Raw genomic sequence first — 20,993 nt, 5'->3', positions numbered from 1 at the left:
GGCGGATGCAAAGTGCTGACTGGCCTGCGCCACTTTCTCGGTTCTTATCTGAGCCGCTGCCACCAGCTAGTGTCCTGGGCCAGGAGCACCACCAACCGAGCGCTGGTGGCGGGTGGCTCTGCGACCACTTCCTCTCCCCGCCTTGCTTTTTCTGTTGAGTATCGATTTGAACTCAGGTTCTTTTAAATACAAAGTGTATTAAGCAATTAGGGTTTTTCTTTTTTGTGGTTCTGGGGATTGAACCCAGTGCTTTCTCGCTGAACCATATCTCCAACTTTTTTTTTTTTTTTTTTTTTTTTTTTACTACATACTGAGACAAATCACTCAGTTGCCCAGCTCAGATTTTCCACCCCGTGCCCCATGTAAGGCTTCCAGAATGCTGGGATTCTAACTACCAACCACCATGCCAGCCCCACAATTTTGGCTTTTTTGACTCTCAATTTCCTTGTCTTTTCGACATGACCCAAATTGTGTCCCTGTTTGGGAGATGCTGAGCTGCCACTGCCACAATATCTGGCTCCCCCTAAACCCAGTCCAGAGCAGCCCCCTTCCACTGTCAGGTCAGGTGCTCTGCACTGCAGGGTCCCCTGCTGATGGGGACTTGTGCCACCTGTGTATGGGAATCCAGCTCTGGGTGACTCTGCCCTGGCAAGCCCAGTGCAATGAGTCCCTGTGTGCACTCCACAGTGCTGACAGTGATGCCAGGGGTGTGTTTCCATGGAGACTGATGGAACCAGAAGCAAGTGCTTTGCTCCCCAGCTTGGCCCTGCCTGTTCCCGACAGCTTTGGCAACAGTTCTTGTCCCTTCCAGACTTATGTCAGTCTGCCAGAAGCAGTTTTTATATGTATTGTTTCTTATCTTTACAGCTAAATTATATAAACAGCTAAATTATACAGAAACTTACAGGTAATAAGAGGGAAACCAGGACTCGGTGGAGTAGGTACAGAAGACAAGACGTATCAAATTGTGGCTGGCAACAAATAGGAAAAAGCTAGTCCTGCAAGCCTCCCTAGAAATAGACAGTAGCTTGAGCTCATACTATAAGCAGCACCACCTGGTCCAAGCAGCTCACACAAGGCGTCAGGTGCATAGATGGGTGACCACAACACCCTGCACAATAGTCCCACCCTTTTCTTTCTACATTTGAAGTTATAGACAAACTGAAGTTAGTGATGTGCACCATATACCCTGCCATGTGCTTCACTTCCCTATTGAATCAATATTAGCTAAGCCGCTATTATGGTTACCCTTATAGGTTGATTATAGTTTAATTCATAGTTACATAAATTGTGATTTTGTGTGTAAATTACCCCTAGACAAACCCTAGTGGCAACCCACTTTCAGGACCTCTCCTATCAGGAGCTTTCTTTTTTTTTTTTTTTTTGTCTTTTTGCTTTTTATCGGTACCGGGGATCGAACTCACGACTGCCTGCTTGCAAGGCAGGCGCTTATGCCGGTGAGCTAAACCCCCAGCCCCAGGAGCTTTCTTAATAAACTTTCCCTATTCTTAGTTTCTTTTGTCCTCATACCCATTTTTCAGCTATCCAGACACAAACTTGGCACATTTAACATTCAAGAGGTTGGGAGTCATTTCATTTCCCTGTGACATTAAGAGTAAAATCGAATGTCTTTCCATTGCTTAGAGATATCCATGCACACTTGTATGCACACAGATATACATGCAGCATGTGTGCACACAGATATGTATATAATATACATGTACATATATATATGCAGATGTGTGTGGCACACACTATGTGTATATACACAAGCACGTGTGGGACCTGTGAGCAAACACATAGGTATGTATGCAACATTGTGCATACACAAGGTATGTGTGCAATACCTGCACACATGTACACAGGTACACACATGGATATATATGTGTACAGATTTGTGGACTGTGCACATATATTTTGGTGAACTATTGGATACTTCTGCTCACTTTTCTGCTATACTTTGAATCTGGTCCAGATTTTTAGATCTTTATATAATTTGTATTTAGATCTTTGTGTGATAGTACAAATATTTCCCTTCAGTTTGCTAATGATTTTTTTTCCATACTGAAGTTTTTGTTTTTCTATTTGTGTGGTTGAATGCATCATCTTATCCATCATCCCTTGGTGGAGGTTTTGGTAGACAACTTGTGGGCTAAAAAGGAATGCATCTGCACTTCCTTTGCCCCTGTGTGCACTGTCCTGCTGTGTTTGGGAGGATGCAAGTGTGCTACACATAGTTAGACCTCACTGAGTCCCTCCCCAAGTGGCTGTCTTGGTCCCAGCACCCTTATGAGGGCATCTGCCCTCCAATGAGATCATGCGTGTGGCTTCTCTGTCTCCAGTGCTGATTCCTCAGAATCTCCTGGTCCCACAATGGTTCTCCTTTCACTTTCTTCTCATGTTTCTTGGTTATAAATGTTATAGAGGTGTTACAGTTCCAAGCTAGGCTTGGTGGTGCATGCCTTTAATTCCAGCACCCTGGCAGGCTGAGGCTAGAGGATCACAGGTTAGAGCCCAGTCCGGGTAACTTAATGAGATCTTGTCTTGAAATAATAAAGCAGAAGACAAGCTCTATGAAGACCCTGGATTCAATCCCCAGTACTGTACGGCAAGCAAACAAAAAATAAACTAAGTTATAGTTCCAGAAATGTGTTTATTGGGATGATGTTAAATTTATGGTGTGAGCAGGAAGAAATGTCTTCAACATGGAGACATTTGTGTGAGTCCCTTCTGTTTTGTGGGTCAGTCATGTCTGTTGTCTGGTGTCTCTCCAGCAGTCTTGTACATTTCTACAACTGTCTATCTCACCCAGGGCTGCTGAGGTGAGATATCCTGACAGCCAAGGGTAGTCTTTGTTTTCAGACCCTGGTTCCTATTTGCTGGTCTACCAGGTTCTTGGTCCTGGACTTCTGTATAGATTTCTGGAGTCTTCCTCTTAAGCCCATACCATCTGAGGCTGAAGATGGGTGCCCACAGGACCTTGATTTCCTTGTCTGTCCCAGATGTGCTGATCCCACTTTACTCAGAGGAGCTCAGAGTGGGCAGCTGTAGTGGGGGGTGTCTGCCTGACACCATTGTGGGCAGCCAAGACCCTGGTGAGGTGGTGGGCTTGGAGCTTGAGTGCCCACCTTGGGGAGCATAGGCTGCAGCCCCTCACCACTGCCTGGTGTAGCCTACACTCCCTGCAGCAATGGCCCACACCAGTACACCCTGGCCACAGGACTCCAAGGTGGGTGCGTGGCATGGCCTAAGCAGGTAGGATATAGGCAAACGGCTTGGGGACACTCAGGGCACCCATGTGGATGCCCATGTTGGCTGAGGATGCCTGGGCTTGTGGGAGGTGATTGAATTATGGGGTTCTTAGCTAACTTGCCATTAGCTAACTTCTCAGCAGCTTTTTTCTGCCAGGCTCTTCCCCTGTACCTTCCTGACCTGAGGCCAGTGGACCATGGGCTCAAACCTCTAGAAAACCTGAACTAAACTAAGCCTCCTCTCATTTAAGTTGTAAGTATTGAGTATTTTGTCCCAGCTATGAGGAAAGTGATTAAAACAGGCTACCTACCCAAGCAGAGGCTTCCCACATCTGAGGCAGAGATGGGATCATGGAGGTGACACCTACCTAAGGCCACCACCCACTCCTCCCTGAGCCTGCAGGCACAGGACAGGACTCCGAAAGCTTTCATCATTATTTAATTATAACTCCACAGAACCAAATGAAAAGGACCCCTGGCCCCCTTGGGCAACTTTGTGTACCCTGGGTGGGAGCCTGTCCAGGCCTCTTTAACTAACACTGAATGAGGATGGTGCCCGCACTGTCCTAGCCCTGCCTGGAACCCTCCCCTTTCCATGGCTGCGTGGGGCGCTGTCTTGTGCCCTGGCCTGGGTAGGCAGGGCTGGGCTGAGATGTGTCCTTGGAAGCAAGTGGGTTGGAGGCTGGCTGTTCCCCACATGCCTTGGTTTCCCTTTGTAGAGAGGCCTGAAGAGCTTCCCAGGCAGGTGTGAGGGCCAAAGTGACTCCTGTGGATGGATGAGGGTGCTAGTGCCACTTCTTGTTCACTGCAGCCTTCTTTGGTGAAAACTTTTCCAGGACTGGATGAGTGTGAAGATCCCTGGGTCTGACCCATGAGACCTTGCCCCAGCAAGGTCACCTTGTGGGCACTCCCTGGCATTGCGCTCAACTTATGCTGGGAATTCCTTGCTATGAGCAGTGCCCAGATAGTCTCCATCCAGGGTCCCTGGAGCTCACAGGAATAGTGCCCAAGCCCTTGGTCGTGCATAACTGTGGCACTCAGGCGCATGGGCCCAGCAGCTCTGTTCCAAACAGGCTGGCACCACGGTTGTGCCCACCCTCCACACCAGGGAGAGGGATGTGGCTGCCCCAGTTGGTGATGAGCATTGGGAGATGTGTCCTGCGTGGGGCTGGCACAGGCTGTCATGGCCAAGCTTTGCCATGGCAATGCTGTCTTGGCCCAGCATCCTACATGCCCTACTCTTAACCACCCTTCACTGGGCTCTCTATAGAGGACCTGCAGGATGGGGAGGTCTGAGAAAGCCAGTCAGAGAGGCCAGGAGCAGTGTCCATCCTGCTGCCTTGGAGGCCGGAGACACTGAGGGTCATTGGCTGAGCCCCTGCGGCCTGGAGACAAGGTACCTAGCCCTTCGGGGAAGACAATGGTGGCGTACTCTGTGTGCACAGAGGAGGCAGGGGGCTCTGGGGTCTTTTCTCGCCCTTGGAAGTCCAGTACCCCATAGTCCATGGTGAAGATGGGCACTGCTGAAGGGTCTTCCTTCTTTAGGGAGAGAGAAGGGGTGTCAGTGCAGAGTCCCACAAATGGCCAGACGCCACAGCCCCAATACCCTGTCCCTTTTCTAAGAGCAGCTACAGCCAAGGTACTGAGCCCTGGGGCCTGATGGCTGTGCCCACCATTCCCCATCTCTGTGTGACTGCAGACACAGTCCCTCATCTCTGGCTCAGTTTCCCTCTCTAAACTGTCCTACAGTTTTGCAGATTCAGGATTCTGACATATTTTCCAATTCCCTCCTGCCCGGTATAGGACAAACAACCTCATGGTCCTCAGGGTACAGTAGGAGGGAGGCAACCAAGACCCTGATCTAGGGCCCTGGGAAGGGCTGAGTGGGAGGTGAAAATCTGAGTGTGTTGTATGTGCCCCTTGGTAGAGGCCAGACTCACCAGGGGCTGCTCCTTGCTCCCAGCTCCTTCGGCCTCTGCAGAGAAGCACAGTTGGAATCAAGTGGCTGATGCCAGTTCTCCTCCCAGGAACAGGGTCTTAGCCAAGGTCCCATCTGGGTAGGGCCAGCATCAGTAGGGCCTGAGTTCTCAGGTCTGGAGGGAGTGGGTCTTGGGGAGGAATGCCATGTTTTCCCTCAGATCACAAGCCTCCAAGTGCAGTGGGAGCCTCAGTTGGACAAAGATCAGCACACCTATGCCTGCTGCAGGGCCACAATCCCTGTGCCCACATGATACCTGGCAATATGTGTATGTGTAGAGGCGTGCTGATGTAGCCCCTCACGAGGGACAGGACATTTGTGTGTGTGAGTGTGTGTGTGTGTGCAGCATTATGGTGATGCAGCACCTCATGGTGGTCAGCTACATGGCTTTGAAGGAGAAAACATTGGGCACTGGACAGGAATCAGAGGTCATCAAGGGTATGGACAAGTATGAGGTCTGGAGGAAGTAGCACATCTGTAACAAACTTACCTGGAACAGTCTTGGAGAACACAGCAGCAAGGACCCAGGCTAGCAGCAGCAGCACCGGGATGGCCACTAGGACACTTACGACCCCAACAACCAGGCCTTGAAGTTGGCCCGCCGGCCTGGGTGAGGGACTGGGGTGCACTGTCGGGGGCTCCAGGACTCTCTCTGGGGACCCCAAAGACAAGAGTCAGGGACTGTGATGAGATACTCTGCAGCGTGTCCCCACACTCTGCAGGGGCACCCACCTTTCCTCTCGAAGGAGTGAAGGCTGACCCTGTTGAGCCTGTAGTGACTGACACCTTGGCCTGGCCTACAGTTTGCAAGAGGGCCAGGCACAGCATTCACAGACTTGCCCATGCTGTCCTCTCCTGTGGGCCCTGCCCGCCCTCCATCAGCTAGCTGGGGGGTTCTCAGGTGAGAAGCCCTGCCCTACCTGTCACCGTGAGCTCTGCCCGGCAGCTCTCCCTGATCTCTGCCTTGGGCAGCAGCGAGATGGCCCCACACAGGTAGACACCGCTGTCATTTCTCTGCACAGAGAGGACACTCATCTGGAAGCTTCGCCCGTCGGGCAGCGGGGCCACCTGGAAGCGTGGATCCAAGCTGCTGTCCCTAGGGAAGGCAGCCAGCTTGTCGGTCTGGTTGCTGGGGCTCAGCCGGTACCAATTCAGCACAAAGTGCTCTGATGAGTTGGAAAAACTGCAGGTGAAGGTAGCATTGGCACCCTCGGGCACTGAGAGCTGCGCTGGGGAAAAGGAGGGACTGCAGGACCTGTCGGGGGGCTCTGAGAAAGGGGGGGGAGGAGAGAGAGAGAGAGAGAAGAGAGAGAGAGAGAGAAACGAGGATGAGGATGAGGGCAGCCAGGCAGGCCCTGCATTTCTCCTCTGTACCTCACCTCATGGCAGGGCCTTTCTTTGACTCTGTCTAGAGTTCCAGTTCTGACCCTGGGTCAGTGTTGTTCTGAGGACCTCACCTGCCTTCCCTGTTGACCTCAGATTGCTGTTCCCAGGCAGACTAGGCCAGCCCCCATAGACTCTTGGGTGGTCTTCATGTGAGCTTCCCTGCCCTTGTGGGGGAATGATCACCACAAAGTAGGCTGGGCAGGTGGAGGCAGTGGGGGTCTCAACATGAATGGGGAGACCCATATGGCAGTGTGGTCCTGGAGGGTAGTATAGGTCCCCAGGGCCACAAAGAGTAGGTCCTGGCCCTACTCTGCAGTGTAGGGTTAAGGTTAGGGTTAGGGACAGCTTGAGGACTGGCCTCGTAGTGGGGAATGGATGTTTGAGACCAATGCTCCTGTTCAGGAAGGAAGTGGCTATTTGGAAGAATCTGTCCATGGCAGGTGAGGGATCCCAAGTGGCAGCTGGGCTACAGAAGAGATGCCACACTCACCCAGCTCAGTCTCCCTCCTTCCTGCCATCTGCCTGTGATGCACAGACAGGAATGGGTTGCCATGCAGGGCTGTGCCCTCTATCAAGTCACTCATACTTTGAGGGTAACACAGATCCCACAGGCTATAACAGATGTTTCCTCTGCCTGTGACTCTCCCACCACACACAGCTAGCAGGTCATGCCATACCGTCAAACATGTTTCATTGGGAATTTCCCTTGACGTTGCCAGCAGGTATCTTCTTCCCATAGTAATTCAAGAAATATGGAAGTTAAATTAAAACCTCTGATAACCCACTAGAGTGATGCGTTCCTGCAAACCCAGCTACTCATGAGGCTGAGATAGGAGGATCACAAGGTCAGGGCCAGTTGTAGAGTGCTTGCCTAGCATGTTCAAGGCCTCAGTTCCACTCCTAGAAGGACATGAAGAAACTGAGTCTGGCCAGTTGTGATGGCACAACATGCCTGTAATCCCAGCACTTGGGAGGCTCAGTGGGAGGATTGCCCAGAGTTCTAGTCTATCTGGGCTACATAGTGAGTTCAAGGCCACACTACATTACAAAGACCCTATCTCAAAAAAAAAGTGGGGACCAAGTTAGGGAGAGGCCAGCATGGTGAGGGCTGGGGCCTCTGGGACACAAGGATGACTGGATGGATGGATGTCACCTGTTTGGATCCTTATAGTGGTTGCTGCCACCTACCCCATGCCCTGCAAGGACCAGAAGGAACATGGGCTCCATGCTGAGTTCTCAGGCCAGGCTGGTGGCCCAGGGATAGAAGGATGAGGGGAATGGACAGAGGCATCCCTTCTTCTCATGGAGGATAGCTAACAGGGGCTCAGAAGCCAGGGATCCTAAACTGGTGCCCCACCGTACCAAGAACCCACCATGGACTCTCAGAGCCATTCCTGGCTCCCTTGAAATCTGTAATCTGGGCTGCACCAGATTCCATGCCTCTGGATCTATTCTGGGGCTGTCTTGGCTCTGGGCCTGACACAACCTCACTCCATTCCCTGGCAAAGGCCCCTTGAAGGCTGAACCAGGGTGGTAACATCTGTGGTCTCCTCCACTGTGGCCAGAAATCCACGGTCCCTTCCCAAACTGACCCCCAGTCTGGATGCACCACTCTGACCTCCAAGTCCACTGCCAGGCCTGGGCCTCACTATCAGAGCCTTCAAACAGATCCCCACATTCTCAACACCAGATGACTGGATAGGCTGGGTGAGAAGCCTACCTCAGGGAGTCCAAGAGCAGGGCCTCCTTCCCTCTTCCACAGGCCCTGCTTTCCGGGTGGGCTCTGGTGCCTGTTCAGCTCTCTTGGCCCTGGGCTGGTCTTCATCTATGTTCCCATGGCTCTGGCCTTGCCTCCCAAGCCTGAATAGTCACAGTTTGGTGGCCTCGGCTGCTCCTGGGATTTCCATTGCCCTCCTATGGGGGACCCTCTCCTGTGAGTCTTGGCCCAGTCCAAGCCTTCCCATTCATTTTTCTGTTTGGATCACTCTGTTCTTCACCAGTGGGCCTTGAACCAGGACCCTGGTATCAGGGACCTCTTGGGGACCTCTCAGGATTGGTATCTAGATGTCCCCTTGCCCCCTGCTTGCTGGCTGAGGGTGGGGTTAGAATGCCATACCCCCTCACCTGTACCAAGACTCTTACCCAGAAAACCTAGCATAGGGATGCTGAGGAGACAATGGCCTCTTGTTGACTCCAGCCTGTCTAGTCCCAGTACATCTTGCCTGGAGCTCCCACTGAGGGCCAGGCTACGGTTTACTGTTTTTCCAGAGTTCAGCGCTGGGCCCTTAACTGCCAAAGTCATGAGCTAATAGTGTCTGGAAGTGGGCTCTTCCTTGGACTCCTGGCTTCTAGAATTCGAGTGGAACATTTTGTTCTTTGTATAGACCTGTTGTGTTCAGTTACAGCAACAGAAACAGACATAGACAGCTGGCTCCTCCAGGAAGCCTCCTGGCTTCTCAGCAGGTCAGAAGTGGCTGTTGCTTGTTCCTGGGGAAAGTGAAGTCTGGGGTGTTTCCATACTATTCCTGGGAGCCATGCAGGGGACTGACATGGTATCTCAGACCAAGGAAGGAGAAAGCTCAGAAGCTTTCTTCTGAGAAAGCTCAGGGGACTGACATGGTATCTCAGACCAAGGAAGGAGAAAGCTCAGAAGCTTTCTTCTGAGAAAGCTCAGGGGACTGACATGGTATCTCAGACCAAGGAAGGAGAAAGCTCAGAAGTGATATCACAGACGGCATGTTTCACAATGGCTACCCACAACTTATATCAGCAGGACCATCTGGAGGTACTAAAAGCATGGCCAAGTGGACTCTTGGGGCTTCTGATGACCCAAAAGCTCTCTTGTGCATTATCCTGTCCCCAGAGGAGCAGCCCAGCAGGGCAAACCAACTCAAGAGATGCTCCTGCTGTGTGGAGCCCCAAGGAACTTTATAGCTCTGGCTGGGAAAGCAGTGGGCTGCAGTGTCTGCAGCCAGCACACAAGGGGTCAAACATCACAGTCCTGTGCGCCGCAGTGGGTGGGATTGTGCCCCAAACTGGTGTGTTCAGGAAGACGCTCAGGATCGTTCAGGAGGATGGAATTGTTCAGGAGGATGGAATTGTTCAGGAGGATGTCACACTGGAATAGGGTGGGCACCGATGTGTGCATGGCTATACAAATACATGGATGAGGGCAGAGCTCAGAGGGACACTGCTGGTGTACTCCACGGACACCTTGACTTCAGTCCTTCAGCCTGAGAACCCTAAGGCACAGCCTTCCTGGCTTTGTCACAGTGGCTGCTAATTCGAGGCCCAGATTCTGCAGTGTAATGCTGGAGGCCCAAAGCTACCCAGGGCAGTTTTCTTTCGGACAGGTCCAGGTTTCACTTCCTCCCATTCCAAGATGGGAGCATCTCATGAAACAGTACAATACACTTGTAAGCGAGGGATGCCCACAGGAAATACCAAGATAAATACACTAAGCAGATTCAGAAGAAAGATTGCAGGGATGAGAGATTCCTGCAGCCAGAGTAGTGAGCTGGGGACATGATGAGGAGGTATTACTTTGCCACCACCATGTGAATCCCACCCACACAGTTGGAGCCAGGGTAGCCCAGATCGATGCCTTCTGGATCTCACCTCTAACAAGGCCCCCCTTGGGCCCTGGGACTACCGTCTCCAGTTTGTGTCCACCATGGGGTCATGGAAATGACCCAGGTTTTCCTCAGAGTGCCAGCGTTGGGGGGACAAGAAGTTCCCGAGGAGAAGGCACAATGGTCATATGGGGCATGAAAGGGCTGAGTCAGAGTAGCCAGTAGCAGTGAGGGATGGGACCTTGGGATGTGAAGATGGATGGGTAGGTGACACCCGGTCTATGTCCTTGCAGTAGCTGCCACCCCATACACACCCTGCCAGGCCTAGAGAGAAACCAGGCCCCCAGCTGAGTTGCCATGCCAGGCAAGTGGCCCAGGGCAGAGGGATGAGGAGTACAAACAGGGTGGGTCCTTTCTCCTTCAGGAGGATGGTTTTACAAAAGGCGCAGACGCCAGGGCTCCTGAACTGAGACCTTGCTGTCCTCAGAGACTGCTTTGGACACCCAGAAATGTGCCTGGTCTCCTTCCAGTTCATACTCGGAACCACTCTTATCATGGTCACCAGCAGCTACCAGCCCTGCCAAGGGGCTGCCTCTATCCCAGGAAAATAGTGCAGACGGAGATGTCCAGGCCCCAGGACATTAAGCCAGGGTTGTGGTCTCACAGACGGCTGATAACCCCATCTTGCTTGGCATCCAAGACTAGCTGAGGGGAGCTGGGGTCCTGCTTGCCTGACAGTAAGGAGGGGCCCTGTCAGAGTCCAGAAAAGGCATCTGGATGCCAAGCCACATAAGACAGTCTAGGAGGACTGGGAACTGCTCCTCGCCAACAGGGATGAGGGCCCTGATTTGCCCCAGCCTGCCCCACGCCGCGCGCCCACCTACCTAGGAGCCATCCCAGCCTCCAGCCCAGCTGCAGGACTGCCCATGCGAGCGGCCAGGGCACCTGAGAGATCCGCATGCCCAAGCGCCAACCCGTACCTCTTGTCAACGGCTGTAACCTCCTTGGCTCAGGCAGCGGAAAGGAAACTGTCCCAAGTCATGCTGGAGGGAGGAGACCTGCCCTGGGCCCCCGCCCCCTCTTCCTCCACCTCCACAGGGGTGGGGCGAGCTACTGGCAGGAGGGGGAAGGAGAGAACTGGGGGAGGGGAAAATAGGGAGGGGTGGAGGAGTGCGAGAGAAAGGACCGGGGAAGGAGGGAGACAGCGACAGGAGGGGAGACAGAGATGGAGTGGGGGAGGAGAGAAATGGGGACAGCTGTCTGCCCCACACAGGGTCTTTCTGACTCTGACCCTTGCTGGGGCAGTTTTTGTGCATTTCCTTGCCTGTGGCTTCCTCCTGTCCCCCTCCCCCCCAGACAATCTCTCTGTCCCCCTACTCCTTGATTCCTGCCTGGGCTTTTGGACCTTCCTTCCCCCAGTTTGGCCTTGTCCTGCAGAGTAGAGACCCTTCTCCTTAAGGTTGTGGTCCTGGGACACTGCCCACCTTTGGGTTCCCTCCATGGTTCCGGTCCATACTGAGATCCCTGGCCAACTGCATCCCTTTGTTTTCAAGGGCCTCAGCCTCCAGATGGGGCACTTCCTGCGGGCTGCAGGCCCAACCCCTTGAGGCCCCAGCCATCCTTTGTGAGGTGGGCTTGTCATTTCACTGCATCCTGCTTGAAGGCATCATCACAGAGTGGAAAGGAGAAGGAATGAAACTGCTGATATTAGCAATGAGTCTGAAATAAGAAATAACCCGCAGTTTGGAAAGCTTCTGCCCACTGCACCCTAGAGGGAGGTACTAGACAGCTCAGGTGCAGACAGACTGAGTGAGTGTGGCACTGATAGCAGCAGTTGTGGAAAAACGGTGTCAGAGGTGACAGCAGTGTACTGTGCTGTGAATGAACTGAATGAGGCTACTCTGGGCCTCGAACTTGGGGAACATGGGTCTTTGGGACATCAGGAACCTGAGCTCTCCACAAGTTGTCAGTGGCAAGGGCCTAGGTGGATTCTGGTCAGGATCCCTTTTACCCAGCCCCAGATCATGATGTAACCTTCCTCCAAGACAGGGCAGGACACTGGGAAGGGTGGGGCTGGCTGAGCTTTCCACCCTCTCCAGGCCCTCTTCCTAAGGGACCTTGTCCCTTCTGTACTGAGTATGGGGTGGCCAGATGGCACCCTTGCTGGAAGGGGGCCCAGGATAACAGGCAGCTCCCTGAGTATGTCACCCTTTTAGCTGATACCTTGCACATGTGCCATCCACAAGGGACATCTCTGCCTGACTCATGGACTCTGCAGAACTATAGGCAGCACTATTATCAGGGTACGATTCTGTCCCATGGTGTCCCTTGTGTCCGTGGGGAGATGCCCTAGAGTGAAGAGGGACATGGGAGCCAGGCTCACTATATAGACTCAAGCACCACAGTGAGACCCTGTGAACACACTGTGAAATGAAACCTGGGATTTGCACCCAGACACATAGGGACATCACAGTGGTTTTCTTCACGATCCCCAGGAACTGACAATGGCCAGATGTGCTAAGGCAGGGCAGGGGTGACTAAGTAAACCTACATTGCTCACACCATGGACTGCAGTGAGACCAGGGAGCTGAGACCACAGCTGGAGGACCCCCTTGGGGATATGTGTGCTAAGGCCAGGTAGGAATTCACATGTGGCCTCAGCAGGTGTTCTGGGAGGTTCTAAAAGCATCCCTCCTTTGGGGCAGTGAAGAGGCTGAGGCCCTGGCTGGACCCCATCTGGGAGCTTCCTGTGCCCCAGTAGAAGTCTCCCGCGGGGCCTCTGACCTCCAGTTTCCAAGGCGTCAGCCTGAAGATTAGAAACCATGAGCTACTGCAGGTAGAAAGTGGAAAATAGGGGACAGGGGATCCCCGGTACTCTGGAGGCAGCAGGAAGTTTCCATCCCCGGGGACAGGGACAGGATGGGGAAGTGCAGGAAACGGGGCTACTCTGAAACTGCCTCTGTGTAGTGCTATGTGGGTGGCAGCAGCGCCCCAATCTGCGCCGTGGGCCCAGTGAGTCCCATCCAGGCGTGGCCGCCCACAGGACGCCCAGGCCCGGCAGGAGATGCAGCCTGATTCACAGCTGCCTTGAGGTTGGAACAGGAAATGGTTAATAGTGTTTGCAAATAAAAACTTTCTGTTCATATGTCTGAAACATTTCCCAGAAGTTAGAGAAAGAGCAGCTAATACCTCTGCCAATTTAGGAACTGAATTTGAAAAAGCTGAATGGGGTGTTCCCACATTTTGCCATACAGAGGAAAGTCCTAGAGAGGAGGTAGGACAAGTGATTCCTACCTGCCTTTCTGCTGCTGACTTCTTAAAGTATGCTTAGTAGTTCAAGTGTGCACTTAAGTTTCAATTTTCAAACGTGTTTGCTTGTGGGTACTTGCGTACGTATATGTGTGTATGTGTGTACATGTGTGTGCAGATGAGTATGCTACGTCCTGTATGCAGGTGAGTGTATTGTGTGCAGATATGTGAGGACTCTGGCCTCTGGGGTAGCGATTGTGCTTTCTGGACAGCAGTGTCCTTAGGAGAAGAGTGGGGGCTGGGCCTTGTCTCCCTGGGGTCCCTGGCCCTGCAGGCCCTGGGCCGGGTCATATATGGGCTAGGTGGTAGCTGAGCAGTATTTGCTGAGTCTTTGGGAATGAGAGGTATGTTCAGTGCTTCCCACAAAGACAGTTCTTCCTGCCCCTCCCTTCCCCTTTCTGCGTCTGCTCTTTTGTCTTGTCTTTCTTGGTCTCTGTCTTTCTGTCTCTCACTCTCTCCGACACACACAGTGGAAGCAAAGTCATAGGTCATCTGACCATCCTTGTTCTGGGGTTCCACCTGGGCTTCAGCCTAGCCTTCCTCTGGTATGTCAGTATGCACACGTGTGAGTGACAAGACATGGTCTCTACTACTCTGCTGGTCTCCTTGTGAGAGCCTCCTGTGGGCTCCCTGTGGCAAGGACTCTGCTCTTGGCTGGATTGACACTGTGCTGGCCGCTAGCCAAGGGCCACAGTGACACAGTGCAGGGAGGTGCCTATGTCCTGCCAGCCTCTGACTTCCCCACTGTCTCTTCTAGGAGTCGCTCACTCCACACTGAGACCCAGGGCCCACAGTGTCAGGGTCCCTGAGTCCTCTCCTCAGGCATGACAGGGACCTGCAAGGAGGCTTGAAGCACAGACCACAGAGGATACTGGACTGTATCTGTGGCTGGTCACTATGCTGGCTGTCATGGAAGTGGCCTCTGTCAGGCCTGTCTGTGGATTAATGTCCTGGTGGGTATGTGGCCACTGCTTCTTCAATGCTATTCTGGGAGTCTGGAGAAATCTGGGATACACTGTTTCCTACACTTTTTAAGGGCTGGCATTGGGGTCCTTAAGGCTGCTCTGGGTAGTGACCAGTCCCATCTCTGAGGCTTTTCCTAGCACTGGGCCTGACTGGGTCTTGGGAATGATGGAGCCTGCAGAGCAACAGAGACTCTGGGCTGGTGGGTGATGGCTGGGGAGAGGAGCAGGCAGCAGCTGTTTGCTTGGACCCTGCATGGCTATGACCAAGTCCTCCAGGAACCCCACATGATGACCTGAATCAATCAACTAACTCCATATCTAGGTTTTCACTTGAATTGCTGCAAGCCAAGCAAGGTGATGATCAGAACCTCAGAGAACAGTGCTTTCAGGGAACATGACAGCTGGCACATTCTCCCTTGAGCTGGAAATTCGGAGATAGGTGACTCAAGAGAAGTGTGGTGATGCCAATTGTCATCAGGACCCATGTTTCTGGTGCTGTGTTCCCTCAGGACTTGGCTTCTGGTCTCAAGGATACTCATGGCTGTTAGAGGACTGACCACTGTCTCTCCCCTGATGCACAAAGGAAAGCAAAAGTCGAATGAACAATAGGGCTGCTCAGCTGTTTGATCCCACACTAAGAAACTTTTCCTGGGGAACATCTCAGAGGTTTTCCTCTCTGGATTGTTGCCACACTTAACTGAAGGGGAGGATGATGTTTCTTGTTTTAAAGGGAGCTGAAAAGAGGTTTCAGGGTGAAAAATGTAGCAACAAAAACTCCTTGGACTAAATTAACTGCAGACTGGACAAAGAGGAAGAGGGAACTGGTGAACCAATTCATGTGGGGTAGTCACTTCATGAGAGGTGACTATTAGGAGAGTGGCTAAGAGGAGGCAATTGGAGGGCAGGTAGGGGTCCTGTGTATGATCTGGGGCCAGAGGGAGGTGGATAGGATCTGCCCCAGCCTTGGGAAGTATAGATAGCTTTAGGGACATCTGCATGATGGCAGTGTCAGAGCCAGAGAAACAGATGGTATGACCTGCGGATGGGATAGGATCAGAGTGAGAGGAGGAAGGATCTGTAGGGAGGCAGTTGGGTAGGTGAGGGGCAGGCATCCTGGGCTCAGCCAGGGGCAGGGCAATAAGCATTGGTGACCTGGCCTGGGCTGGAGCAGAGCTGTCTCCTACCCAGGAGTGGCAGGAGTGGCCCTTGATGTTTGGCAGTTTACATGGGAGGTTAGGACGGACAAGCCGGATGCACTGGACGGACATGGGAGTGCACTGGACAAGCAGGATGCCTCATACAGCTACTGCTTCCCTCAGGGGCCATGGATGTTGTATGGGGTCATGCTGCCCAGAGTCTCCTAGGAGCCTACTGAGTCACATGGGGGATCTGTACTTTTAGCCACCTCCAAGGGCTAGAAATATGTCTTTGTTGGATGTGGCCTTGCTGGCTGCCTGGCAGCTGTCTGCATGAACTTCTTGCCCATGGGTATTGGAAACAAAAGAGGTTCAGTACTTCCATGATCCTGAGCCAACATCTCATGGCCTTGGTCACCCTGGATCCCATCTGCAGCCATAGATGGATTGATGCTGAGCAGCACTGAGTACCTCATCTTCAGTGCCTCCTGAGCCAGGGCCCTGACTGTGCCTGCAGCGCCCTGGGGACTCTGACAGAGGAGGTGCCATGCTCTGTGTCCTCTCCCAAGGATGCCTTCTTCTGTACAGGCTGCCCAGGCCACTCTACTCTGTTGTACCTGCCAACCCAGCTGTCCCACTCTGCCCAATGGCAGCCTGCTCTGTCTTGTGTCCTGACAAACTACTGCTATACACAGGGTGTGGGTGAATCTCGTTGAGAACCTGGAAGGTCAGGCGGAATCAGGAACATGCACAAAACACGTAATGTGAAGGTCTGACATCCCATCATTAGAACACACAAAGGTAGCAGCCCAAACTGCAATGCCTAGGGCTCCACTCAGGTGGTGCGACCACCACAAGGGAAACAGGTGGCCAGGCAGCACTAGTCTGGGGTCTTGGAGCCTGGGGTGGGAAGACCCTGCTCCACAGTGCTCAGGATAAAGGCAGGAAGAGCAAAACACCAGACTCTTAGAGGGTACATGAGGGCACTGCTTGTGATGCGTACAATGTAAAGCTGGCTTTGGGACAAGATTTTTGTGCCAGGCAGTGTGTGAAAGGCCATGGGGCAGGTGGTAAAGGAATTCGCCAGGCATAGAATGAATGCCTAAGGAAGTTTATCAAAATACATGCTCTGAGAAATGGCCAGGGTTCAGGAGGGGGAACTACATGAAGGAATCTGAAGGCAAACTTTTCCATGGCTGCAGACCTATGCCAGGGCTATGAGCTTTGTGGCATTCAGCAAGATCAGATGAGAGATTATTTCTGGCATGGGGTTGATAGTCCTGTGACCTAATGGGTATGGGGCAAACAGTCTTTGTGACAAGACCATTCTTCAGCCACTGGATGTCCCCAAATTGTTGAGGCCTGATTTGCAGAGTGAAGGATTTTGGTCTTGCTTTTCCACAGGTGTGTCTTTGTGACCTCCCACAACATATTGAGTGGGAGTGAACATATTTGCAGGAAACATATTGAGTGAGTGAACATATTTGCAGGAAAGACGCATAGACTGGCACACACATGCCAGTGTGCCCACTGCGTCATACTGGTTGATGAACTCTGGGTGGTGGGATCCTGGGTGATTTTGTCATACAGTGATTTTCCTTTCTGCTTCCTGTTTCTGAGACAAACCCGGTTGCCACGGAGATCATGCTGTTGTCAAGGCAGCTGATTGGCTGACACTTGGATGCAGGATGCTTCCTTGGGTCTGAGCGGGTCAGCCTGCATTGCGCAGCCCAGCGGCAGCATGGACGGGACTGGGGCGAATGTGTGGGCGGACACCTTTGCCCAACTCATGGCTGAGAGAAAGCCCCAGGATTTCTGGGCTCTGCTTCCCCAGGACAGTCTGGTCACTGGGCACGTAGACCACAGTTGTCTCCAGTACTGGCTGAAGGGGCTTTCGAGGTGAGGCGAGGGCTGGGGGCCCTGGGAGTGGGACAGGGTTGGGGGTGTCTCCCACCAACCCTAGCTGGGTCTGGTCCATGAGAGGGTAGGTGTCACTGGGATCAGAATCAGGGCTTCTTCCTGGCCTGGTTTCATCCTCAACAGGTGGGTGGGGCTGAGAGCTCACTGTCCCTTCTGGGAAATGGAGGTGGGTGATATGGAGTCTGTTGTGCTCATTCTGGCTCCGCTGGCCAATGTTGCCTCAGATGTGCAGGGCTTATGTTCCCACAGCATTGCTATGGCATCTCATGGAGAGGTGGGAACTGGGTAGTGCTTGGCCTGAGGAATTGGGGAGCCATCCCTAGTCTGGCTTGGGTGCAGTGGGGGCTGCAGGGGTCATTCCTGGCACAATGACAGGCACTATCAGCAAAACAGGGACATGGCTTGTGCCATCGGCTTCTCCACCCTGCATGTCATCCTTGGCTCTGTTGGCACCCTCCCCTTAGGCTACTGGCCAGGTGTCACTCAGTGGGTCCCTGGGCCCTTTTTTCCCTTTTGACATGGATGCCATAGTTCCTCAGCATTTGAATCCCTGGGGCAGGAGCATGCTGGGTCCCAGCTGTTTCAGTTCTAGAGCAGTGATGCTTCTCTCTGTGAGGCATCACTACCTCAGAGCCCAGGTGCAGAGCTGCCCTAGAACAGTGGGGTGGGGCCCACACAACCTGCCAAGGATGGGTTTGGGGGTGGGAAATGGTCCCTGCTCCCCAGGCCTGAGGATTAGACTTAAGGGAGTCAGAAGCTCTGCTCCTCAGGAAGGAGCTATGTCCACATGGATGGAGGGCAATCCTAACACCCCAAGGCCCCTACAAGGACAGGCTTCCAGGAGGCCACAACTGTGCAGCTGTGCAGCAGGGAGCCACAAGTTCTGGGGAAAGAGTTCCCTGCATGGCCAGGGACTGTTCAGGGCCACCCTCAGTGCATCCAGCTCAACCCTTCCCAGGGTCCTGAGCGTGATTTCTCTTGCTCAAGGGGACAGTTGTCTTGCTCCCATCAACTGGCAAACACCATCGTGCTCATTTGTGGGTCTATGCGAGGCTGAACCTACCCAGGGCTCCTCAAAATTTCCTATACTCTGAATGCAGGTGCCCTTGATTCAGTTTTCCTCAGCTGATGAGTAGAAAATAGAGTTGCTCCTTCTTTTGGGATAGGGACCTGTCAGGGTTCATCCTCCCAAAGCCCTGCCTGCTGAGTCATGGCATAGGCCTTGCTCTCCTGTCCTGCCCTGTCCACCCACAGTGGGCTACATCTGACAACTGCTAACCCCAAGCCATAAGCAGCAGAGGTACCTTGCAGATGTCAGTGGGCAGATCCCACACCAGCGATGGAAAACATTTGTATTCAGTCCCTCAGACCATGGGACTGCAGGCAAATGGATGCAGATAGCAGGCAAAGGCCCCAGGGGTCCGGAGCTTGTGAGCTTGCATATGGTGGGAGGAGGTGCAGGCCCATCCCAGCCCTCCCTGCTGGTTGGTGGATGAAGTTTGAGATTTGCATGGGGGACGTGGGACCTACCAGAGCCCTAGAGGTCCAGTGTGGGCCTCTTCACAGCTCAGTGTACCTTCCCTTCCACTCACCTGTCCCATCTCCCCACAGGCTCCAGTGCAACCGCTGTCCCTGGACCTGGGGCTCTGCCCATGTACGCATTCTCTTCCGCCTGTGGTGGGACAGGGATCATCGCCGGGGGCATGTGAGGATGCGCCTGTGGGGCCCGCAGTGCAGGCTGTGCCCACCGGACGCCCCTGGGGAATGCCAGGTGAGCCCTTCCCACATCCGGCCTCTCCTCCGAGAGCTGGTCCTGCACATCCTGCGGACCTGCTATGGAGACAGCCCAGGCCAGGGCTCCAAGAGCCGTGCTGGGGATGGCTGCGAGGCCTGTGAGCTGGGCATCTGCTTCCTCCAGAAGGAGCCTGAGCCCACCAGGGGGCCCTTGACCAAGAGCATGAAAGCTTTGCAAGGTAGAGGCTCTGGGCAGGGCAGTGGGGCCACTGCAGCTGGCCAGAGCCAGCTACTCCATCCTGGAAGTGGCCCCCTGGCCAAAAATGCCAGAGACCCCAAACCAGTCCCCATTCTGGTGATTGACTTCATGGAGGAGCCTTTCTCTGAGGACAGCGACTTCTTTGACGAGGGTGACCCCATGGTCACCATTCCCTTCTCCCTCCTGGACACCGCGGATGGCCATGGTCTTGAGCTCGGGGACGTCATTGGCCAGGGATCCATCTGTCTAGCAGGAAGCTCCAGGGCTGTGCCCGAGGGCCTGTGCATCCCAGTGCACTTCAGAGCTCCCATCTTCCCTCTCCCGGGGAGCATCCTGGAGACCTTTGAGCTCCCAGGCTTCCTCTTTGGGAGCCAGGGCTCCCTACCCAGCCCCGTTGGCATTGCTAGGGGCCAGGGCCCCATCTCCTTCAGCGCTGGCTGCCTGGCTCCTGGGAATGCCTTTCCCTCTGTGTCCTATGTCATTGGCCTCCTGCCCAACGGGGTGGGTTCCATCACTCTCCCTTTGTCTCTAACCAGCATCTTCAGGGGCCAGTACAGCCTCACCCATGTAACTGAGGGCAGGGAGAAGGGAAATAGTGCCCAGAGCTGCACCACTGATGGTCACAGTTCCCCTCTGGAAACACACTCAGAGAACCGTGCTGCCAGTAAGGGCAGCCCTGTCACCTTCCCCTTCACCTTTACTGACAACGCCCCAGGCAATGACTCTCTTAGTGACACTGCCAGAGGGAGAGAGAAGGGAACCAGTGCAGAGGGCCCAGTGTCCGGTGTCATCAGTCAGGGCTCCATCACCATCCCACCCTCAGTCCTCAGGAGAGTGGGGAGCATGGGCCTTAGCGACCCCCAGCGCCATGGCTTCATTACCTTCCACCACTACAAGAGGAGATGGCTGAGGTCTGGGTCCAGCATGTCCATCATGGAGGAAGGTGCTGGCCCCCGCAGGGCTCGTCGCAGGCCCCGCTCTGAGCGGCGCCAGGATTTCTGGCTCTGGGTGTCTGTGACTATCTGTGCCTTGTGGCTGCTCTGTATGTTTAAGCTGAACCTTGCTGGCCTGTAGAAGCTTGACACTCCCTGTGGCCGCCCTTGGCCCCTTCTCCCAGGGAAAATGTTCCTACTCCCAGCCGGAAACTGGTGCCTGCTTCTTGGACCTATGTCCCTAGTCCATTTCTTGATATGAGTGCTGGTTTTGTGGATGTCCACTGTGAGTATCCTGTGAACTGTAAACCTGTGTTAAGCTCAATAAAACAAAACCAAGCCCAGTGGATGGGACCAACTGTGCCTTTCACTCAGGAGAGGTCAGCATTCTTTCTGGCTTCCTGCCCACTCCAGAAAAGATCCCTCTTAGAAAAGATTATACTTCCTGTGTGACCTGCATCCCATCCAGACTGTGGGGGGAGCCTTGCAAGTGCAGGGGCACCCTGTGCATCCATCTAGCACTCAGCCAGGAGACTGAGAGACTCCAGTTT

General features: G+C 53.6%; 2 protein-coding genes across 2 annotated transcripts; one reads left to right on the top strand and one right to left on the bottom strand.

Moving 5' to 3' along the window:
• Positions 1-2,641: 2,641 nt before the first annotated feature.
• Pdcd1 (programmed cell death 1) lies at positions 2,642-11,209 on the bottom strand. Its single transcript, XM_003474548.3, has 5 exons — positions 11,072-11,209; positions 6,150-6,497; positions 5,720-5,881; positions 5,192-5,226; positions 2,642-4,790 (listed from the first exon to the last, which is right to left on the bottom strand). The coding sequence occupies exons 1-5, from the start codon at positions 11,145-11,147 to the stop codon at positions 4,557-4,559; spliced, it is 855 nt and encodes a 284-aa protein (XP_003474596.1). The 5' UTR covers positions 11,148-11,209; the 3' UTR covers positions 2,642-4,556.
• A 6,046-nt stretch (positions 11,210-17,255) lies between these two features.
• Rtp5 (receptor transporter protein 5 (putative)) lies at positions 17,256-20,789 on the top strand. The gene is made up of 2 exons (XM_003474354.5): positions 17,256-17,496; positions 19,129-20,789. The coding sequence occupies exons 1-2, from the start codon at positions 17,279-17,281 to the stop codon at positions 20,582-20,584; spliced, it is 1,674 nt and encodes a 557-aa protein (XP_003474402.4). The 5' UTR covers positions 17,256-17,278; the 3' UTR covers positions 20,585-20,789.
• Positions 20,790-20,993: the final 204 nt, after the last annotated feature.

Source organism: Cavia porcellus, unplaced genomic scaffold (genome assembly GCF_034190915.1).
Source record: "Cavia porcellus strain 051 isolate PalLab524CR breed Dunkin Hartley unplaced genomic scaffold, mCavPor4.1 scaffold_26, whole genome shotgun sequence".
NCBI lineage: Eukaryota > Metazoa > Chordata > Mammalia > Rodentia > Caviidae > Cavia > Cavia porcellus.
The sequence above is the reverse complement of the archived record's forward strand: the minus strand, read 5'-3'. Positions and strand labels throughout refer to the sequence as shown.

Excerpts from the sequence above, each read along its gene's own strand:
- Pdcd1 (XM_003474548.3), bottom strand. The coding sequence starts at position 11,147 with ATGCGGATCTCTCAGGTGCCCTGGCCGCTCGCATGGGCAGTCCTGCAG. Across the intron at positions 5,882-6,149 it reads GGCAGAGCTCACGGTGACAG|AGAGAGTCCTGGAGCCCCCG; the intron begins GTAGGGCAGGGC and ends TGGGGTCCCCAG. Across the intron at positions 4,791-5,191 it reads GGAGCAAGGAGCAGCCCCTG|AAGGAAGACCCTTCAGCAGT; the intron begins GTGAGTCTGGCC and ends CTCTCCCTAAAG.
- Rtp5 (XM_003474354.5), top strand. The coding sequence starts at position 17,279 with ATGCAGGATGCTTCCTTGGGTCTGAGCGGGTCAGCCTGCATTGCGCAG. Across the intron at positions 17,497-19,128 it reads TGGCTGAAGGGGCTTTCGAG|GCTCCAGTGCAACCGCTGTC; the intron begins GTGAGGCGAGGG and ends ATCTCCCCACAG.